At 37.3% G+C, this 19,039-nt stretch overlaps 2 protein-coding genes across 2 annotated transcripts; both read left to right on the forward strand.

Moving 5' to 3' along the window:
• Positions 1-7,844: 7,844 nt before the first annotated feature.
• On the forward strand, positions 7,845-9,305 carry LOC105045448 (tryptamine hydroxycinnamoyltransferase 1-like). Its single transcript, XM_010923725.3, has one exon. The coding sequence runs from the start codon at positions 7,845-7,847 to the stop codon at positions 9,138-9,140; it is 1,296 nt and encodes a 431-aa protein (XP_010922027.1). The 3' UTR covers positions 9,141-9,305.
• Positions 9,306-11,539: 2,234 nt separating this feature from the next.
• Positions 11,540-18,437, forward strand: LOC105045449 (UDP-glycosyltransferase 87A2). Its single transcript, XM_010923726.4, has 2 exons — positions 11,540-12,244; positions 17,382-18,437. Exons 1-2 carry the CDS (start codon positions 11,743-11,745, stop codon positions 18,269-18,271), a joined length of 1,392 nt encoding a protein of 463 aa, XP_010922028.1. The 5' UTR covers positions 11,540-11,742; the 3' UTR covers positions 18,272-18,437.
• Positions 18,438-19,039: the final 602 nt, after the last annotated feature.

Here is a 19,039-nt window from a genome sequence, read left to right on the forward strand (position 1 = left end):
CTATTCTTTCAGGAGAGAGTCGACTGGTGGAGATGGGGTCGGAGGGCAGTCGGGGGTGAAATGGGGGTGGAGATGGGGTCGGGGGGCAATTGGGGGCGAGATAGGGATGGGGAGGGGGTCGTGGGCAACCGACAGCACCACAGGGCTGGGGAGGGGGTCGGCCGATGGAGACGGGGTCAGGGGGTGGCTGGGGGTGAAATGGGGTGGGGATGGGGTCAGCTGCGATACTTCGACACTGATGAGTTGGCTGCATGCATCAATGAGCATTAGCTGCTTCAGATCCAGATGATAGAGCGGATGGCGCAGATGGAGTAGATGATGCAGCAGATGAGACAGCAGTAGGTCGGTCCAAGCTCTTCCGAGCGCTCTCCTTCCCCAGTCCATTCTCCTTCTACAGATGCCGACACTTGACGGTCTCTTTATGTAGCTTTTTATTTTTATTTTAGACTTCTTAAAATTTTAATTTAATATAATAAAATGATAAAATTTATTTATAAATTTATTGTGTAAATTTTTTATTTTAATTTTTTATTTTTAATTTATAAAAAATATTATAAATATAAATTAAATATATATTTATAAATTATTTTAAAAAATATGTGTAAATTATTAGTGATGGAATTATTTTTGATGAAATATTGATCGCCAAAAATCATATTAACGATGAAAAATTAGTCATAAATAATTTTTTTAATAAATTAAAAAATATTAAAATTTTATATTAAATTAATAACGATGAAACTATTTCATCATAAATAATTAAAAATTTATTATTGATAAAAATTTATATCAAAAATTGAAATATTTGCGATGTAAAATTTATGTCACTAATATTTTTTTAAATTTGATTTTTATAAAAATTTTTAATTAAATTAATAGCTACAAAAATATTTTTATCATAAATAATTATATTTGTGATGAAAAATTTATGTTGTTAATATTTTTTTAAATTTAATTTTTATAAAAATTTTTAATTAAATTAATAGTGATAAAAATATTTTTATCCTTATTAATTTATTATTTATTAATGATAAAAATTTACATCAAAAATTGATATATTTATGGTGAAAAATTTATATCGCTAATACTTTTTTTAACTTTGATTTTTATAAAAAATTTTAATTAAATTAATAGCAACAAAAAAATTTATCATAAATAATTATTTTTTTATTAGTGACATAAGATTTCATTGCAAATAATCTTTTTTATAACTAAAATATTTCATCATAAATAGTTTTTGAAAAAAATATTCATTTTAATGATAAAAATTTTTCGTCTGTAATATTGATTATTTACGATAAAAAAAAAATTTCTCATAAAAAGTTATTAACGACGTTATTATTTGTAACAAATATTATGAACGATAATTTTGTCGTCAATAACTATTAGCGATAAAAATCGGTTATTAGCAATGAATTTTTTTCGTTGCTAATATCTTGTTTTGTTGTAGTGAGAAAGGAGAGGCGACGGGCAACAAAACGAGCCCATTAGGACCTGAGGAAGATTTTAAGGCATATTATTGGCGACGGCTAAATTACGTCACTAAAGCCATCGCTAATAATAATTTAACTTATTAGCGACGGACAACCATCGCTAATCACAAAATGGCCGTCGCTAATAAGTCTTTACACTTATTACAATAGGTCCAATTTTCATCGTAATAAGTTGTCGATAAATAGGATTATTAGCAACGACGTCTTTGCCGTCGTTAATATTCTAATTTCTTTTAGTGGATTTCCCTCTTCCTCTCTCTTTTGCTACATTCTTCCACTTGGAACCTCCTCTTTTCTATTGAAATAGACCAACTTAGGCATCAGAGAATCCACCACTGAAAAACCCCAAACAAGAGGACTTTTTTGACTTATGGTGTTTCAGATTGTTTTTTAGAGTTAAAATGAAGATGTAGCCCTCACCAATTGCATTAAGATCTCCAGCCAGCTATCCAAATCCCTGAGTCATATCCCTCAACTCTCTAGCTCATTGACCTGAGGCAGATCAATCCTCAGCAGCAACAGTAGCTACTAAATCATATATTGTATGTTCAAAATAATAATTATTAATTTAGTAATAAAAAAGGTTAATTAGTATGCATGGTTGCATGGTCTAATAATTTCTTATTTTCTTAAGAGAAATACTTTTAACAAAAAAAGAGCATTAAGCCATTCTTATCCCTGTAATAATATGGCCTTTATCAATTTAAATCCCACCTTTTTCATCCAATCATTATTTTTTTAATCTCACCAATAATGGCAAGATAAATGACTAGCAAGCAGCAAGAGATAAAGATTTAAGACTTAGAGATAAAGGAAGCTGCGCCACATTTAGCCATCCTGCTACCAACAGCCAAATGCCGTCTTATGTTGCAATCCTTTTTGAATCTTTTTTTTAATGTTAGAAGTTGATGGTGCAATGCTCTATTTCAACTTTTTGCAGCTAAAACACTATTTGACAAGTGAAATTCATTTCAGTCATTTATTTTCTTTTGTTTGGAAAAGTGAATCATTTATTTTCTAAAGAGCTATTTTTGGGATGCTATCATCTGATAGACACTTTCTAAGATTTTCTATATATTGGGAGATCTCTAAGGGTCTTTTTGTTTACCCGCAATTCACATATAGATTGCAAGTGTAGGTGCTGCAGTTGGAATTTTAGTTGTAAAACTTATTTCTTGCTACTTGTAATATCTTGCACCAATCTCAGAGTGACGGCAAAGAAAATGGACAGAACATGCTATGCACATGCTGCATGAAGGAAATTAGACTCCCAATGAGAGTCCTCTTCCGCATGGTATCCAAACAAAGAAGGAAGCTGGGGAGGGCTCGGACTCCTCCCCCGGCCCTTTTTAAAAAGGAAGCTAAGCCTTCCTTTCAGACCCTACCCCTCTGGCCACTGTTCATTGCCGGAAGAGAGCCAAAATTCCTTCTTTCCTGTTTTTGAGATTTTTATAGAGTTCGCCAGAATCGTAGACCATAGCTCGTCGAAAAAAGGGTAAGATCTCTCTATCTTTCTCCTCTTCTTCCTCAACTCGTGGGCATTGGGACTCTGACCGACAATTGTCAGATTTGGTTGAAATAGGGGCTCGATCAAATCTCCTATTTTTTTGATTTTTTGCTTGCTTTTCTCGATTTCTTCCCGATGACAATCATCACCACTGACCGCCGTTCAATGATCCCCCATCCATATCGCTCCAGCCTACATCCCCAGCCACCACCATCTTGGGAGAGAAGCTCTTCTATTTCAAAATTAAAGGGGAACGACAGGTTCTCGTTCTACCCAAAATGAAGGAAGAAGAAGAACGAGGAAGAAAGAGAAAAGAAAAAAAAAAGAAGAAAAAAGAAAAAAAGAAAGAAAAGGAAAGAAAAGAAAGAAAAAGAATTTTCTTTCTTTCCTCTCTCCTCTCTTCCCTCTCTTTCTCTCTCTACTTTTCTCTCTCCATTTTCTCTCTATTTTCTCTCTCTAAAATTTTTTCTCTCTAGATTGTTTCTCTCTCCCAGAGTTTTCTAGAACTTTGAGAAGATTGATGATGAATTTGAATGGCCCTAGTGAAGGGGTCCTGATCCATAGTCATTAGGCATTGTATCGGCACCCACCCTTAGAATTTGATCATCCATGATTTTATTTTGAATCATCTGTATACTGGTTTAATCATGACTTGATTAGATCATCTTGATTGGACCAATCAAGAGTTGGATTATACCTGATCAATTTAAATTATACCTTACTAATTCTCTCTTCTTCGACTTTCTCTCCCTACTTGATTTATGAACTCAATAAAAGATTTCCGACCTATCACTTTGAATCTGATTTGATCTAAATAGTTATTCTCTGAATCACCTATATTCTAATTGGATCTTGAATGGAAGAAATTAGATGACCAGACTAATCTAGATCATTGAATATGGTATCGTATTCTTTCTGATTATTAGACTTGATCTTGTATAGGGATTATGAATATCTGATAATAGGATACTGTGATATGATCTACGAATCGAAGATTTTAGAAAAAAAAATTTAGAATTATGTAGATTTACTGGAATGCATATAAGATAAGTAATATTTTATTTTTTTAGATTTATTAATAAATTATAATATATTTTTTTGATATGATTTATGAAATGATGCATGAAGTTGATGAATGATATTCGGTTATTGAAAATATCTTATTTTAAAATATTATGATGAAGCATGATTGAACACAATAATTTTATTATGCATGATAATGATTGATTTTGATACTATATGATTATATATATTCCTATCGAACTAGAATAAGAAACATGATTTATAAAGAATTTTGATTCAAGAATGATATGAATTAATAATCTGACTATGTAAAGGATCCTACCAATAGGGGCTAATACGTTGGCAATTGATTTGCTCTGAGGATTTATGTTGCCAGCAGACCAGCGATTCCGAAGGATTTTATTGCCAGATGATTCGCAGCTCACCGTAAGATGATATGTGGTGCTATAATCCTGCCACATAAAAAATATGGTCATAATTTATGATTGATAAGAAGAACTTGAGAATGAATTAAAAAAACTGAATTCTTAAAAAAAAATTCAAATTTTTGAAAAAAATAAATATGTTATGAATTATGTTGTATAATTGAAAATAATTTTGAATTGATGAACTCTATGTGCTTATTTTCTATAAATAACTATTTACTTTATTATCTGATTTAAACTAACTGAAGTGATCATTGTTTACTGGATTATCTAGCTCATTACCTCTTATTTTACTATTTTTATAGATCTTGAGAAACTAAAATGATATGAGATATGTTTGGAAGAGCGATTAGAAGCAAAACTTGATACTTTTATTTTAGATTGTGAAAGTCTTATTAAATTTGATGTAAAATTTATGAAATATTGTAGAAGTTATTGAAACATTAAAGTTAAAATTTAGATTATTAAGTTTTGAATTTAAATTATTGACTAATTATTCCGCTGTTGCTTTGTGATGGTATGATAAGATGCCTTGCATGTTTATAAGAAGAGTTTTCTATGAGTATATGATGGTTGCCATGACCTCTGACTCGTGATCTCGTGTCGGAGGGATAACAGTTTGTCTTATTAAAAATTATAGTTACAACTACTTATTTGTTTGATGTTGAAACAAACATGTTAGCCCTGCAAATACTTAGATTAGATTACCTCTTAAAAAAAAGTTGAAATACTTATTTTTTCATTCCAGGATAACAATTATATTATTTTTTATAATTATAATAAGGTATAATGTTATTATTGAATTATCTTTGGAGTATGATAAAAATATTACTATAGCAATTATATCACCATAATATAATTTTATATTATAATAATTAGATATATGATTATAATTATACATATATCTATAATATATATTATTATAATAATAAGTAAAATATCTTATATAATACATACTTGCTGAGGTTTGCTTCATAGCGGAGAGACTAGAAGGTTAAGCTCCCTTGTGGATTTCCATTCTCGCACTTCTGGTAATTAAAAACCAAGCAAACCAATATTTAGCCAACCGTGTTAAAGAATGTCTTGGGCCTTCTGTTTTCGCGGGCACTTTGTCCCAACGAAGACAACTGGACGGGCTGTTTTCGTCTTTTCCACATGTTTGATGGCATGCATGATCTATGGTCAAAGTGATGACATACTGCTCGGTGGATTTGACGGACATCGTGCATATATATCGTCCATAATACACGAAGGAAGTTCATTCTAGAACGGAATCTTGGCATTGTCACCGTATGCGTTTCAAGGAGTGCTATCGTAGGATTATCATCCCTTCGTGCAAAGTAGGTATATGGACTTCGGCTTCTTGTCCCTTTGTGCGGTTGGTACTCTTTCTTTTCTTCTTTTTTTTTTTTTTCAGTAAAGCTCTCTGAGCAGTCTTTGCCATTACTAAATTCTTCGTGACTAACCATACCTTCAAAGGGGCGAATCAGCCGCTGATACTTTGACAGATGTTGATATTTCTTCTAAATTCAATTTGGCTATTGCATTGTCCTAAGGAATCAGAGTTCTGGTCTGGGTTGATAAGGCCGCTAGAGTTCAATTTTTTTTCATCATTAGTTTTCTATATTTTTGTGTTTTTGTTTCATTTTGTTTGTGATTTTATTTTGGGCCTTTAGCTCTTTCTATATCGGGTGAAAAAAAACAAAAAACATCGGCAGAGAATTTGGTTCAATGGGCTGAATGGATTGGATCAAGATAGTTGATGAATAAAGTGAGGGGTTGGTGTGCTATGCCTTGTTAGGTTGTTGGAGAGAGGAAGGGGAGAAGAAATTGAGATCTATTCCATTGGATTAATCATCAATTTATATTTACTATCTGCTTATTGAAAATTTATTCCTATCCTTTGATTTCAAAAGTTAATTTATATTTAATTATTAATCAATATAAGCATTTAGAAAATAGAAATAAGCATGTAAAAAACAATTTGATCTCCGGAGGATTTGAATGAAGTTCTCCTCATTACTAAATTATTTTATGACTAATCGTGCTTTAAGAGAAGCAAATCAACCGCTGATACTTTGGCAAATCGTGATATTTCTTCCAAATTCACTTTGGTTGTTGCATTGTCTTATAGAATAAGATCTTTGGTCTGGGTTGATAAAGCTAGAGTTCAATTTTTTATCAATAGTTTTTCTAATTTTAGTTTGTGTTTTTGTTTTGGGCTTTTGGCTCCTTCTGTATCTGGAAAAAAAAATTAGCAAAGAATTTTGTTCAATAGGTTGGACGGATTAGATCAAGATAGTTGATGAATATGGTGAAGTGTTGGTATGTTACGTCTTATTTGATTGTCAAAGAGAGAGGGGGAGGGGAAATTGAGATCAATCCATCCACTGGATTATTCATCGTTTTATATTTAATATCCGCTTATTGAAAATTTATTCCTGTCCTTTGATTTTCAAAAGGTAGTTTATATTTAATTATTAATCAATATAAATATCCAGAAAATAGAAAGAAGCATGTAAAAAGCAATTTAATCTCCTTAGGATTCGAGTGAAGTTCTTCTCATTACTAAAATTCTTTGTAATTAACCATACTTTTAGAGAAGCAATTCAGCCACTGATACTTCGGCAGATCCTGATATGTCTTCTAAATTCACTTTGGCTGTTGCATTGTCTTAAGGAATGAGAGATCTAGTCTAGGTTGATAAGGCTAGAGTTCAATTTTTCATCATTAGTTTTTCCATTTTTAGTTTGTGTTTTTGTTTCATTTTTTTTGTGTTTTTGTTTTGGGCCTCTGGCTCTTTCTGTATCCGGGAAGGAAAAAAAGATCAGTAAAAAATTTAGTTCAATTGGCTGAACAGATTGGATCAAGATAGTTGATGAATCAGGTGAAGAGTTAGCGTGTTACATCTTGTTAGATTGTCGGGGAGAGAGAGAGAGGGGGGGGAGGGGAATTGAGATCCATCCATTGGATTAATCATCATTTTATATTTAATATCTGCTTATTGAAAATTTATTCCGACCCCTTGATCTCAAAAGATATTTTATATTTAATTATTAATCAATATAATTGTCTAGAAAATAGAAATAATCGTGTAAAAAGCAAATTGATCCCTTTAGGATTCGAGTGAAGTTCTTCTATTTAAAAGCGGTGGGTCGTGATTGCAAATTCAAACGTTACAGGTGGCTCAGAGACTATTCAAATCCAACCTACCACCTTTTGGATTCTCTCGTAACCACCTAAAGTTTTAAACCCGCTTATCCACGTGTTATCAAGAGCTACAGTCATCTCAAGAGCGATAGTCATCTCTGAGACCTGCAACGCCTCCATCTCAATATAAATTCATCTCTCCACCCACCAACACTAGACCATGCAGCAGCAAAGCTAGTGAACCAAATGGAGGTTCATGTCCATAGCTCAACCATCATTGCCCAAGGCAACCCTAATGCCGAGCCCTCCGAAGTACCCTTCACCATCTTCGACCGCTTTGCCATCAACATCCATGTTGCCGTCCTCTTCGCCTTCACCCCTCCCACCCCCACAAACTCTGCACTAACCGAAGCCTTGTCAAAGACCCTAGTCCACTTCCCGACACTCACCGGTCGGTTTGGCTACAGCCACCGCAACCGTCCATGCCTCCTAATAGGCGGCCGTGGTGGAGGTGCACTGGTGGTAGAAGCAACGGTGGCCTCGAGTCTATCAGACCACTTGCCACTAGAGCCATCGCCAGACTTCGAGCTGTTGCACCCTCCGAGAAAAGAAGCCAAACACTTGCTCCAAGTGCAGCTCAACCGTTTCAAGTGCGGCGGGCTGGTGATCGCAGTGACCGCGCACCATAAGGTGGCCGACGGCCAGTCCATGAGCACCTTCTTCATCGCATGGGGACAGACAGTTCGAGGCATGCCCATCGACCGCCTTCCTGTCTACGATCAATCTTGGCTCAAGCCCCAGTGCCCACCAAAGCCTGAGTTCCAGCACTGGGGCACTGATTTCGAGCCAATCCAGCCAAATCAAGATGGTTTCACAGTGCATCGAGTTGATGTTGATCCTGCCAGGATAACCAACATATTGCTGCGCTACTCTTCGGAGTACATCACTGGAAAGCTGAAGGCTAACATGAAAGAGAAGCATACAACCTTTGAGACTTTACTTGGCCACGTCTGGAGGAAGATAACAATTGCCCGGGGGCTGGATGACAGTGAGTACACCGTGACAAATGTTGCGGTGAATTGTAGGCCCAGGTTGAAGCCAGCAGTTCCAAGTGAATTTTTCGGTAATTTGGTTCTCGATGCATATGCGAAGGCTAGTGTGAAGCAGCTAATTGAAGGAGGTCTTGCAGAGGCTGCCAGATTAATTCATGAAGCAGCCGTTAGTATTAACCGTCGCTTTATACAGTCATTTATAGACTTTGGGGCGATGTACGAGGACGAGGATCTTGTCCTCGTTTATGAATTGCATGGGAACATGTTATCGCCCATCGTGGAAGCGAATAGCTGGCTGGGTTTTAAGTTCCAGGATGTGGATATTGGTGGTGGGGGGAAACTGCAAGCTTTCTTACCTTCTTGGATCCCTGTCGAGGGTATGGTGATGTTCCTCCCTGGGGTGGATCAGGGTGGAGGCATAGATGTCTTTGTTTCCTTGCTTGAGGAGCATGCGCAGACACTGAGGCAGATATCTCACTCTCTGGATTAGATTTTCTGTTTCTAATAACTTTGGCATCCTGCCAACGTTCTGCCACCGAGGAAGTTTGTGCTCATTGTTATCTTTGCTGTTTGTCACGTCTATATTTTGAACAATTGTATCGGTTTGTCGCATGAAGTACGAGTTATTAGTGTTTGACTCGTGCTGTGGAAGTGTTATATATGCATGCATGACAAGTGCGTTGAATTTGATAATAAAATGGTATTTTGGGTGTCTTTATTCACATGATGTACGTCAGGCTAGTGATCTTTGGTTGAATTTCGTACTGCCATGTTGAAGGAAATCTCAAACACTAGGCTACAAAACTATGTAACCTTATCTCTAAGAGTGAGAAACTACGCTCCATTCAAATGAAGCATGATCTCTCTCTCTATATATATATATATAGTTTTGCTGCAGTATACTATATTATATTATTTTTATATGAGGAGGTAATAAGGAAAGGAAAATGCTTGATTAACTCAAAAACAAGTGACTCAAAAAGTCATAAAGCTGTTGACTTGGAGTTGCGATGCCTTCTTCCTGCTATTTTCCCTCCCTCCCTCCACCCTCCTACGGTCCTTTTGGTGGTCTATATTCTGGTCTCTGGCGACTACTCCTGGGGTAATAGCATCGCCGCAAGGGAGGTGTTCGATCGAATGCCTGAAAGGAGCCTGGTCTCCTGCCCCGCCACAATGGCTGGTCATGCGCGGTAAGGTGACCGTCGCCGATGCCCATCAGCTCTTCAATCAGATGCCGGAAAGGTTAATTTGTGGTCCGTTGGTACGCCATGTCAGGCTGGAATATTTCAGTAGGATGAATGATAGGTTTGGGATTAATCCAAAGTATCAGCATTATGGGTGTGTAGTAGATCTTCTTAGCCGTGCTGGACGACTTAAGGAGGCAGAGGACTTTATCAACTCAATTCTGGTGCCGCTCATCAAGTTTGGAGTGTTCTGCTGGGTGGTTGTTGGAACTGCGGTGATATGCGTCAGTACATGTTCACCGCAAAATGTCGCCTAATAATGAGAGAGAAAAGGGTGGTCAAGTCAAGATGCCTGGTTGCAGGTGGATTGAGCTAGAAAACAGTCGATGGCAGATTCATCTCACCCCTAATCCCACGAAATTTTATCCAAGCCTTGGCATTGCATGTTATGCCCTGCGCATTAGTCTTATTTAACATAATATATAGGCAATTGACACAGCGTTGGCCAATAAACAAGGATTCACACAAAATAAAAATCTTCAAAAAAACAAAGAAGAACCCTCAGACTCCAATGGGAGAAAATAACCTGCAATTTTATTGATAATAATACCGAACAAATATGAAATAAAGGTATATATTTATAGTATCTCAACCCTAACATGAGTAGTTGAAAATTAAATAAAACTAAAAATATGAAATTGAATCAAAAACAGATTTTTAAACATAAGCGATCCTAAAATCCATTAAGGTGATGGATTTTGGACTTGAAAATTGGGATGAATCATAAGGCTCGAAATGAGCTTTTTGATGATCTATTATAGGTCCCGTGACTCTTTCTAGATCGACAGTTGTGGCTGTTGAAGTTTAAGTCTCCATTTTGATGTTCCAATCCACTTATTTAGGCTTTCATTACTTCCTACAATACATCTGACCCAGGTGATCTTCAGCCAGACATTCTGTATCAACAATTATACTTTGATTAAGAGATGGTACATAAAAGGGACACCAATGCATCTTGATCATGGGATAAAAAGGATACAAATTTAAAGAACAATGCTTGTCTGAAAATGGCAAAGCAGTTCTTGGATTAGTGAAGGAAAGCTCCGTCTATCTCTTTTTTCACAGAATCCAGTATATAATTATGAAGAGAAAAAATTATGAGTAAACATTTTGAAGAGATGATCGATAGATCATAATGATGGACGATCACACCATTCTAATATGGATACAATCAAAAAAATCAGAATGCAAATATTCTGTGGGTTTGTGGGCAAACATCATATCAGATCCAATCTTTTATATACTTGATAATAAAAGATACAATCCAATTTATCATGCTATTTATCTTTTAAGAGATATAACAAATAGATATCGCAATAAAATGGTGAAGAAACTTTCAATACGCTGAAACATATTAGGTGACCTATAGAAGTGGATCCACCATATGCACAACGGACAAAGGACAGCGAACCCAATCTTATCACGTAGAAACTATATTAGCTTGATGCACAGGAAATGGTCTCCTGTCATCAATTAGAAACTTGCCATCCAATGATCCGGCTAAAAGGACAAAAGCCACCAACCGATCTTATCACGTAGAAACTATATTTGCTTGATGCACAAGAAATGGTCTCTCGTCGTCAATTAGAAACTTGCCATCCAATGATCCAGATAAAAGGACAAAAGCCACCAACTGTTTTTCTATCTTCTGGCCACCCACCAACCTGTGTGTCTCATGGCGTGCTGATTGAATAAAACCCGGGTCGTCTCACTCACCCGGGGTGACAACATCCATTCCGTCACCAATTTGCTCACCCCCTGATCAAAGCATATCCCCTCTCACTCAGGAGCAAGTGCCGGAGACGAGAAGAGCTCCACCCGCCTGCAACCAACCACGACCGTCCGATCATGTCACCCCCGACTCTGGATGCAAACCGAAGCTGCCATGTGGTGGCGATGCCGTACCCGGGGCGCGGCCACATCAATCCCATGATGACCCTCTGCCGCCTCCTCGCCGCCCGTGGCATCGCCGTCACGTTCGTCGTCACGGAGGAGTGGCTCGGCCTCCTCGACTCCTCCCCCGCGCCACCACTGCCGCCGGGCGTCCAGCTCCGCACCATCCCCAACGTTATCCCCTCCGAGAATGGCCGCGCCGCCGACTTCAGCGGCTTCATCGACGCCGTCTATACCAAGATGGAGGACCCCGTCGAGCGGCTCCTCGACCAGCTCCAGCCACCGGCGACGGCCATCGTGGCCGACACCTACCTCCCATGGGCGGTGGCGCTGGGGAACCGGAGGAATATTCCGGTGATCTCGCTCTTCACCATGGCGGCGTCGTTCTTCTCCGTCCTCTACCACTTCGACCGCCTTCCCTTCGCCGGAGACCGGCCGCTGCCGGTGGACGAAAGCGGTGAGTCCCGTTCACAATTCCCCCGCTCTCTATTTTCGGAATTCTATGTCATGTGACACGAATCCGGTCCGTGGATTGTACGGTGAGAACATTGTTGCATTCGGACCGACCAGTCCGCAAACCCGAACCCGATTTAAGCTCCAAATAAAATATCCCCCCCTTTTAGATCATCAAAGATCCCAATCCACACATTTTATTGAACATTTTTATAAAAATATATTATGGCTCATTGGTTCCAAATACACTCATTATTGACATCCTCTTAGGTTTTAATGATAAAAGGATGCACTATTTTTTGTTTGTTTCCTCATGTTCCATCAAAATAATGTGTAATTTTTTATATACCCTTATATAGTGGAACAATTTTGGACTTGCTGTAGTTAGATGTTAGAGAATATATAATGTATAATGCTTTTTTTTTTTTTTTTGATACAAGCGAGGGATGTATAATGCTTATTTCAATAATTTCTAAAAATTTAAAATTTTATAAGTCGACTTATACCATTTTATTTATGCATGTATGATGCTGTCTAGATTTGCAATGCAAAAGAAACAATGAACTATGAGATTACATTATACAGATGATGCAAATTAGATTATCAGTCTCCTCATGCAAAGATGATAATTTGAGTATAAGTCTCAGAGATCATCATACACCCATTCTAGTGGACTGGCTTGCACAACGGACCTAAAGAACATCCTCTGTTCCACACCCACCCCCAAGGAAAAATGTCGGGTCCACCTCTAGAAAAAATCATATGGATGCTGTGATAATACACGAAGAGTGTAAAAGTTGAACTCTACACCTACCACAAAATTCAATATTAATGGTCAAGAAATGAAAATATACGCCACTGGATATGATCTAGGAGGCCTCAAATATCTATATACAAAAATCGTATATTTTCTCAACCCCTAGACCATGCATCAAGTCATCCAAAAATCAAAACAATATATGTTCCATTTTAACTATTTTTTCAGGTGATCTGGTGCATAGGCTAGAGGGGTCTTTAAATCATATGATATTTTATGTTTAGATATTTTAGGCCTTCTAAATCACATGCAACAGATTTACATTTTTATTTTTTAACCACAAATATTGAGTTTGGTGGCAGGTCTAAAGTCTTTTCTTTACACCCCATGTTTATTGTAACCATACCCATACATACGTGCATGTATACATATATAACATATATACATATGTATATATCTATATATTATGTATATATGAAATGTATATAGTATATGTATATGTATAACCCAAGGTTCGCCGTCTCGGTATCGACAACTGTTTCGGCTAGCCGACGGTACGGTTCGATATCGTTCCGTACTATACCGAACCGGCAGCAAACTAACAAAGGCACCGGATCCGAATCGGGAGAAGAAAAAGAGAGAAAGAGAGAGAGAGAGAGAGGGGGGGAAGAAGAAAGAAAAGGAGAGGGGAAGGAGGGAGCCGGGCCACCGGATGGCCTCCGGCTGGCTGCCATGGCCGTCGGACAGCGCAGTTTACACGCACGGTGTCGTGGACATGAAACAGGAGCGATGCCCTTATTCATGATTTTTTTTAAAAATCGCAACTTAAGTGAAGCCGGCAAATGGCTTGCCGGCTTCATTGATTTTAATTTTTTTAAAAAAAAATTTAAACAGTGAAGCGGGCAAATGGTTTGCCGGCTTCACTGTTGATCTTCGTTTCTAAAAAAGAGGATCGCGTGAATAGTGACGACAGCCCCTGTTCCAAAATCGTGACACGCCCGCACCGCTTCCGCCACCCCCGTCCTCCGGCCTCGACGAAGCCTACATCTGCGACCGTGATGGCACCCGCTCTCATCTTCGATGATCTTCCCTCTTCTCTCTCTTTCTTGCTCGTTTTAAAGTCCTATCGGACGAACCGACGAGCCGTGGATGCTTTCGCAGCCCTCCGGTGGCCGCAGTGGGCCACCGCCGGCCTCCAGTGGCTCCGACCTCCCTCCTTCTCCTCCTCTCTCTCTCTCTCTCTCTCACTTTTTCTCTCTTTCCCTCCCTCCTCCGCCAGTATACCGTTTGAATCGGCCGAACCATGCCAGTCCGGCTCGGTATAGGGTGTACCGGCCGGTTCGACATGGTACAACATTCCATGGTATAACCACTAGCAACTGGACATGTGCAATTAAAGTTAAAGACTGATGAGAAAAGGAATTTAAGAAATTTGGGGATAAGAAAGATAAAACACGAAAGATTAGAAAATGTATCGATATATATTTTTTTTAAAATGTTAAAAAAAGAGTTGAATGAACTAAGGATAATGATAAGGGATAGGTCAAGAATTTTTTTTAAATATAGACCAATTGGTTTGGAATGTCTAAGGAAAAAGGTAGAGGCACACAAACAAATAGAGGCGCACTTAGATAATATATCGTGTTTTTATACAAATATTCGTGAAGAGGGGAACTAAGATTATTGTACACAAAAACAAAAAGAGGCACACTTAGATAATATATCATGTTTCTATGCAAATATTCGTGAAGAGGAGAACTAAGATTATTGTGGTCACAAAATTTGACTGATGGAATCTAAAATATATAAGCATGCATACATACACGCATATATAGATGCACTGCTACTTATTCACTACTATTGTCTAAAATCTCACATTTATGAATCTTAATAGATACATATATACATAAATATATACATATTCACATATAGTTTATTTATATATTTTTAGTTTAATTACTAATCTTTTGGTCATTTTACACTACCTTTTAATTATAACATAGATATCAAATAATCATAAATCATATATTTTTTTGAAAAAAGTGCATGAAAAATTGATAAATAATTTAGGAAGTATATAACTAATTGAAATACTCTTAACAATATAGTAAAAAAAATTGAAAAAATATAAAAAAATGCATGTATTTTCTTAATATTTCTATCAAAGAGGACTGTTCAAATAGTATGAGCTCTTTGAAATAATCCCATCTAATCAGTAAAATTAAAATTAATCCTTAACATATAGCAGTGTTAGATATTGTCCTAGTAGTTTGATGGTTGTACAACCTGACGACTAGCATTTCGAGTCCGCTCGCAGTCAATAATTGCATATGATATTTCAAAGGGCCAGTCCTAGGGATGTAAAAAATGTCATTTCACAAATCTAATGACAGCTTAACATTGTTGTCTAACATTTGGGGTAATAATGATGACAAGAAATGGATCAAGGGTTAAATATGCAAATCACAACTTGATAAGAGTAAATAAAAATTAGGTATCTTTACAAGGCTATATATGCAAAATGGGAAAAAAAAATCTCAAAGAGTTTTATATTAGGACATGTTTGGTGTTTGCACTTGATTTCACATTAAATGTTACTTTTCAACTTCCAATAAAACATTGTCACACGATTATGTATCAAGTGCTTTCTATTCATGATTGTACCTTTGGAGCATATGCTTTGATTTTTCATCAAGAAGCTCCTTAAAGCATGAATAATTTTAACTGGATTGATTGTTTGAGATATATTGCTTGATAGTTACTGGAAACTCTGACCCAACCTACTCTGGCCAAAACCCAATTCACATTGATCACCCTAAACCCAAATCATAGGTCATATTACATTTTTATCATCCGAACTCGAACCTGACCTCAAGAATTAATGGGTCATCATATTTTGATTACTCGAACTCAAACTCAACTTCCAAAATTGATGCATCTTATTGTGTTTTTATTTCCCAAACTCAATTCGAGCAATCTTCAAAGGATCGAGTATGGAATAAGACCCACTCTATTGGGTCTGCATAACCTAGCGAACCTGGATTACCTGACCTGATCCACCTGGTGATCAGTTTAGTGTTATCTCTGGCTTCCCTGTTCAGTGAAATTCTGGTGTTATTGAAACCTTGACTTCAGCTATCTTCATGTTTGTTGCTAAGATACATTCTAGTATTGAAGTAGTGGAGTGGGGGGAGGGGTCTCTCCAATGTGCCTACAGATTTATGATTATCTTCTCTTCAATTATGTCAGGTAGAATTATATGAAAAAAACTTTGTCAAGTAGAACATTGTTTAAAACAAATATCTATCTTTGTGTGGATACTAGAGGCCTAGGTCTGATCCCTGCCTACGCTTGTAAAAGAAGGTGGTGATATGCATTTGTTCCACCTGCTCTTTTTCTTCTTCAAAAACTTTTTGTCAAGTTTCTATCTAATCTTGATTGATCCCTTGTCAATGACAATGCTTTATGGGATTCTTCATGGCCCTCCAAAGATGCTTCATTGCAGAACTTGTTGGCAAACAATGTAGAATGCATGGCATCTAGATCAAAAGAATCATTGACAATATGAGTTGATGTGGTAAGTAACCAGCTAAGGCAGTGCATATGACTGCTTTGTTTCAGAGAAAAAGAAAGGTTCCTTTCCTTTTGAGCTTATGCTGTACAACTACAAGGTATTTCTGCTACCACCCATAGAGTTTCTAAGTTTTGTGCCAAATCTCTCATCCAAAGTTGCCTAAGAAATTGGAACCAGCCTATATGGTTGGTGTCATGTTTAGAGCTTGTCAGATCACATTCCTAACTAAATTTTGATGAAACATGCCATAGTCTGTAAACAAGATAGAGTAGACAATGTTAAAGATTCATCTTTGGTGGTCAAGTAAACATGATATAGCTTCTTATGATTTCAGTGCTGAAATGCATTGTTTGTTGAAGAGTGGTTAATCTGCTAATGACTATTTTCTGACACAAGCTCTCTAGTGCAGCACCCTATCCATAGGCTAAGGTGTGTTAGCCTTTGTCTGGCTTAAACTTTCTTCTTCAAAGGAAACTAAAAGTTGATTCAATGGCATCTAGGCTTTTCTTTTTTCTCCAAATAATGATAGCGGTGGGAGAGCCACGTTTCAAGTTGAAGTTGGAACCTCTTACTGGTCCAACACTGGGTAGAGGTACCAACCAGCAGACTGAAGCCTAGCTTGTTAGCAATTTAGGCTCTATTTGAATCTGCGGGAAGTGAAGGCTTTGCTCTGGCAACCTCAGTATAGTCAGTTAGTCCAGCCATAACTAATTTGTACTTGCATATAATTCATTAAATTTACTTATGTAATATCGAATTGAGTTAAAGTGAATGCTTGGGTCTTGAAAATGCTTTATGTATATGCAATAGATGCGGATGAGCCTTTGGAGCAGTTTGTTCCAGGTCTTTCTTCGATGAGGTTGGCTGATTTCAGATCTGTCTGTTCCATCGGGAGGCCACTAGGACGAGCATTGGACGCCTTCTCTTGGGTAAGGAAAGCACGATGTGTTCTTTTCACTTCGTTCTTTGAGCTTGAGGCTTGTGTTATAGATGCATTACGAGCAGAGCTTTCTTGTCCCGTGTACCCGGTCGGCCCTTCCATTCCTTATATGACACTCAAAGAGAAACCAAAGAAGCCCGTGCTGCTCAATGGAAGTGACAAGGACTGCTTCGACTGGTTAGACTCCCAACCAAAGAACTCTGTACTGTATGTCTCATTGGGCAGCTTCCTCTCGGTATCAAGCTCTCAGCTGGATGAGATTGCAATGGGTTTGCGTGCTAGTGAGACGAGGTTCTTGTGGGTTGCTCGTGGGGATTCTTCTCGAGTGCAGGAGATGAGTGGTGCCTTGGGCCTAGTGGTGCCTTGGTGTGACCAACTGAAGGTGTTGTGTCACCCTGCAGTTGGAAGCTTCTTGACTCACTGTGGCTGGAATTCTACTCTCGAAGGTGTATTCGCAGGGGTGCCAATGCTTACGTTTCCTATATCTTGGGATCAGCCACCTGATAGCAGGCTTATAGTGGATGAGTGGAAGGTGGGTCTGAGTCTGAAGGAAAAGATGGGGAAAGACAATGTAGTTGGGAGAGAGGAGATTGCTAAAACTATTAAGAGGTTGATGGAAGATACAGTTGAAAGCAGGGAGATCAGGAGAAGAGCTGCAGAACTGCGAGAGGCTTCTCATAGAGCAATTGAAGAGGGTGGATCATCATGTACTCATATCAATTCCTTTGTCAGAGATCTGTTGGTTGGCCATAATGTGTAGATGGCCGGTCTGACTTCCTGTGGTTTGTTTTCTCAAATTTAAAAAAAATGTTGTAGTCTATGAATAGGGCCCCTCTAGAAAGAGAACACTTTGGGTTTCAAGTCTCATGTGGTATATCTCCAAGTATCTTAACTTGGGTAATTTGGAAGGGAAAAATCTTGTTTTACTTTGGACTTCAATGAAATTTTGCTTACTTGCATCTTAATTAAACAAAAATTGGTTGTAAGATAAATTGAATTTGGGCTCAAATCTGATCAGATTAAAATGAAATAATGGAGATTCTATATTGATGATTCAAATCATTAAATGTAATCTACTATCTCAAAATTATTTATACATTAAAAATTATATAATTTTAAGATTTTTAATCTATGATCAAAAAATATATCTAATTTAATTTTATTTAGGTTATTTAATTTTTGACTATTTAATGCATAGATTAAGATTTTTTGTATTATATGATTTTAAATGTATAAGTAGTTTTAAGATAATAGATCACATCCAATGATTTAGATCATTAATGTAGAATTTTGATTGTGAAATTTTGATTTGCTCTATATATGTGATTTTAAACTAACCCTATATGTGTGCGCGCATGCGCATTCTCTTGATTTTTTGTTGCATATAGCATGGTAGCCACATATAAAAGTATAGCTAGTGATATGTAAAAGTATAGCTTGTGATACTTATAAGGTTACTTATTTTGCTATTTTGCCTGCACATTGGGTCTGCACATTACGCAGTGTGCAAGGCTCATTCCATCTCTAT

The sequence above is a fragment of the Elaeis guineensis genome, chromosome 5 (assembly GCF_000442705.2).
Source record: "Elaeis guineensis isolate ETL-2024a chromosome 5, EG11, whole genome shotgun sequence".
NCBI lineage: Eukaryota > Viridiplantae > Streptophyta > Magnoliopsida > Arecales > Arecaceae > Elaeis > Elaeis guineensis.

Coding starts and splice junctions, on each gene's coding strand:
- LOC105045449 (XM_010923726.4), top strand. CDS start 11,743: ATGTCACCCCCGACTCTGGATGCAAACCGAAGCTGCCATGTGGTGGCG. Junction 12,245..17,381: donor GCTGCCGGTGGACGAAAGCG/GTGAGTCCCGTT, acceptor TATATGCAATAG/ATGCGGATGAGCCTTTGGAG.
- LOC105045448 (XM_010923725.3), top strand. CDS start 7,845: ATGGAGGTTCATGTCCATAGCTCAACCATCATTGCCCAAGGCAACCCT.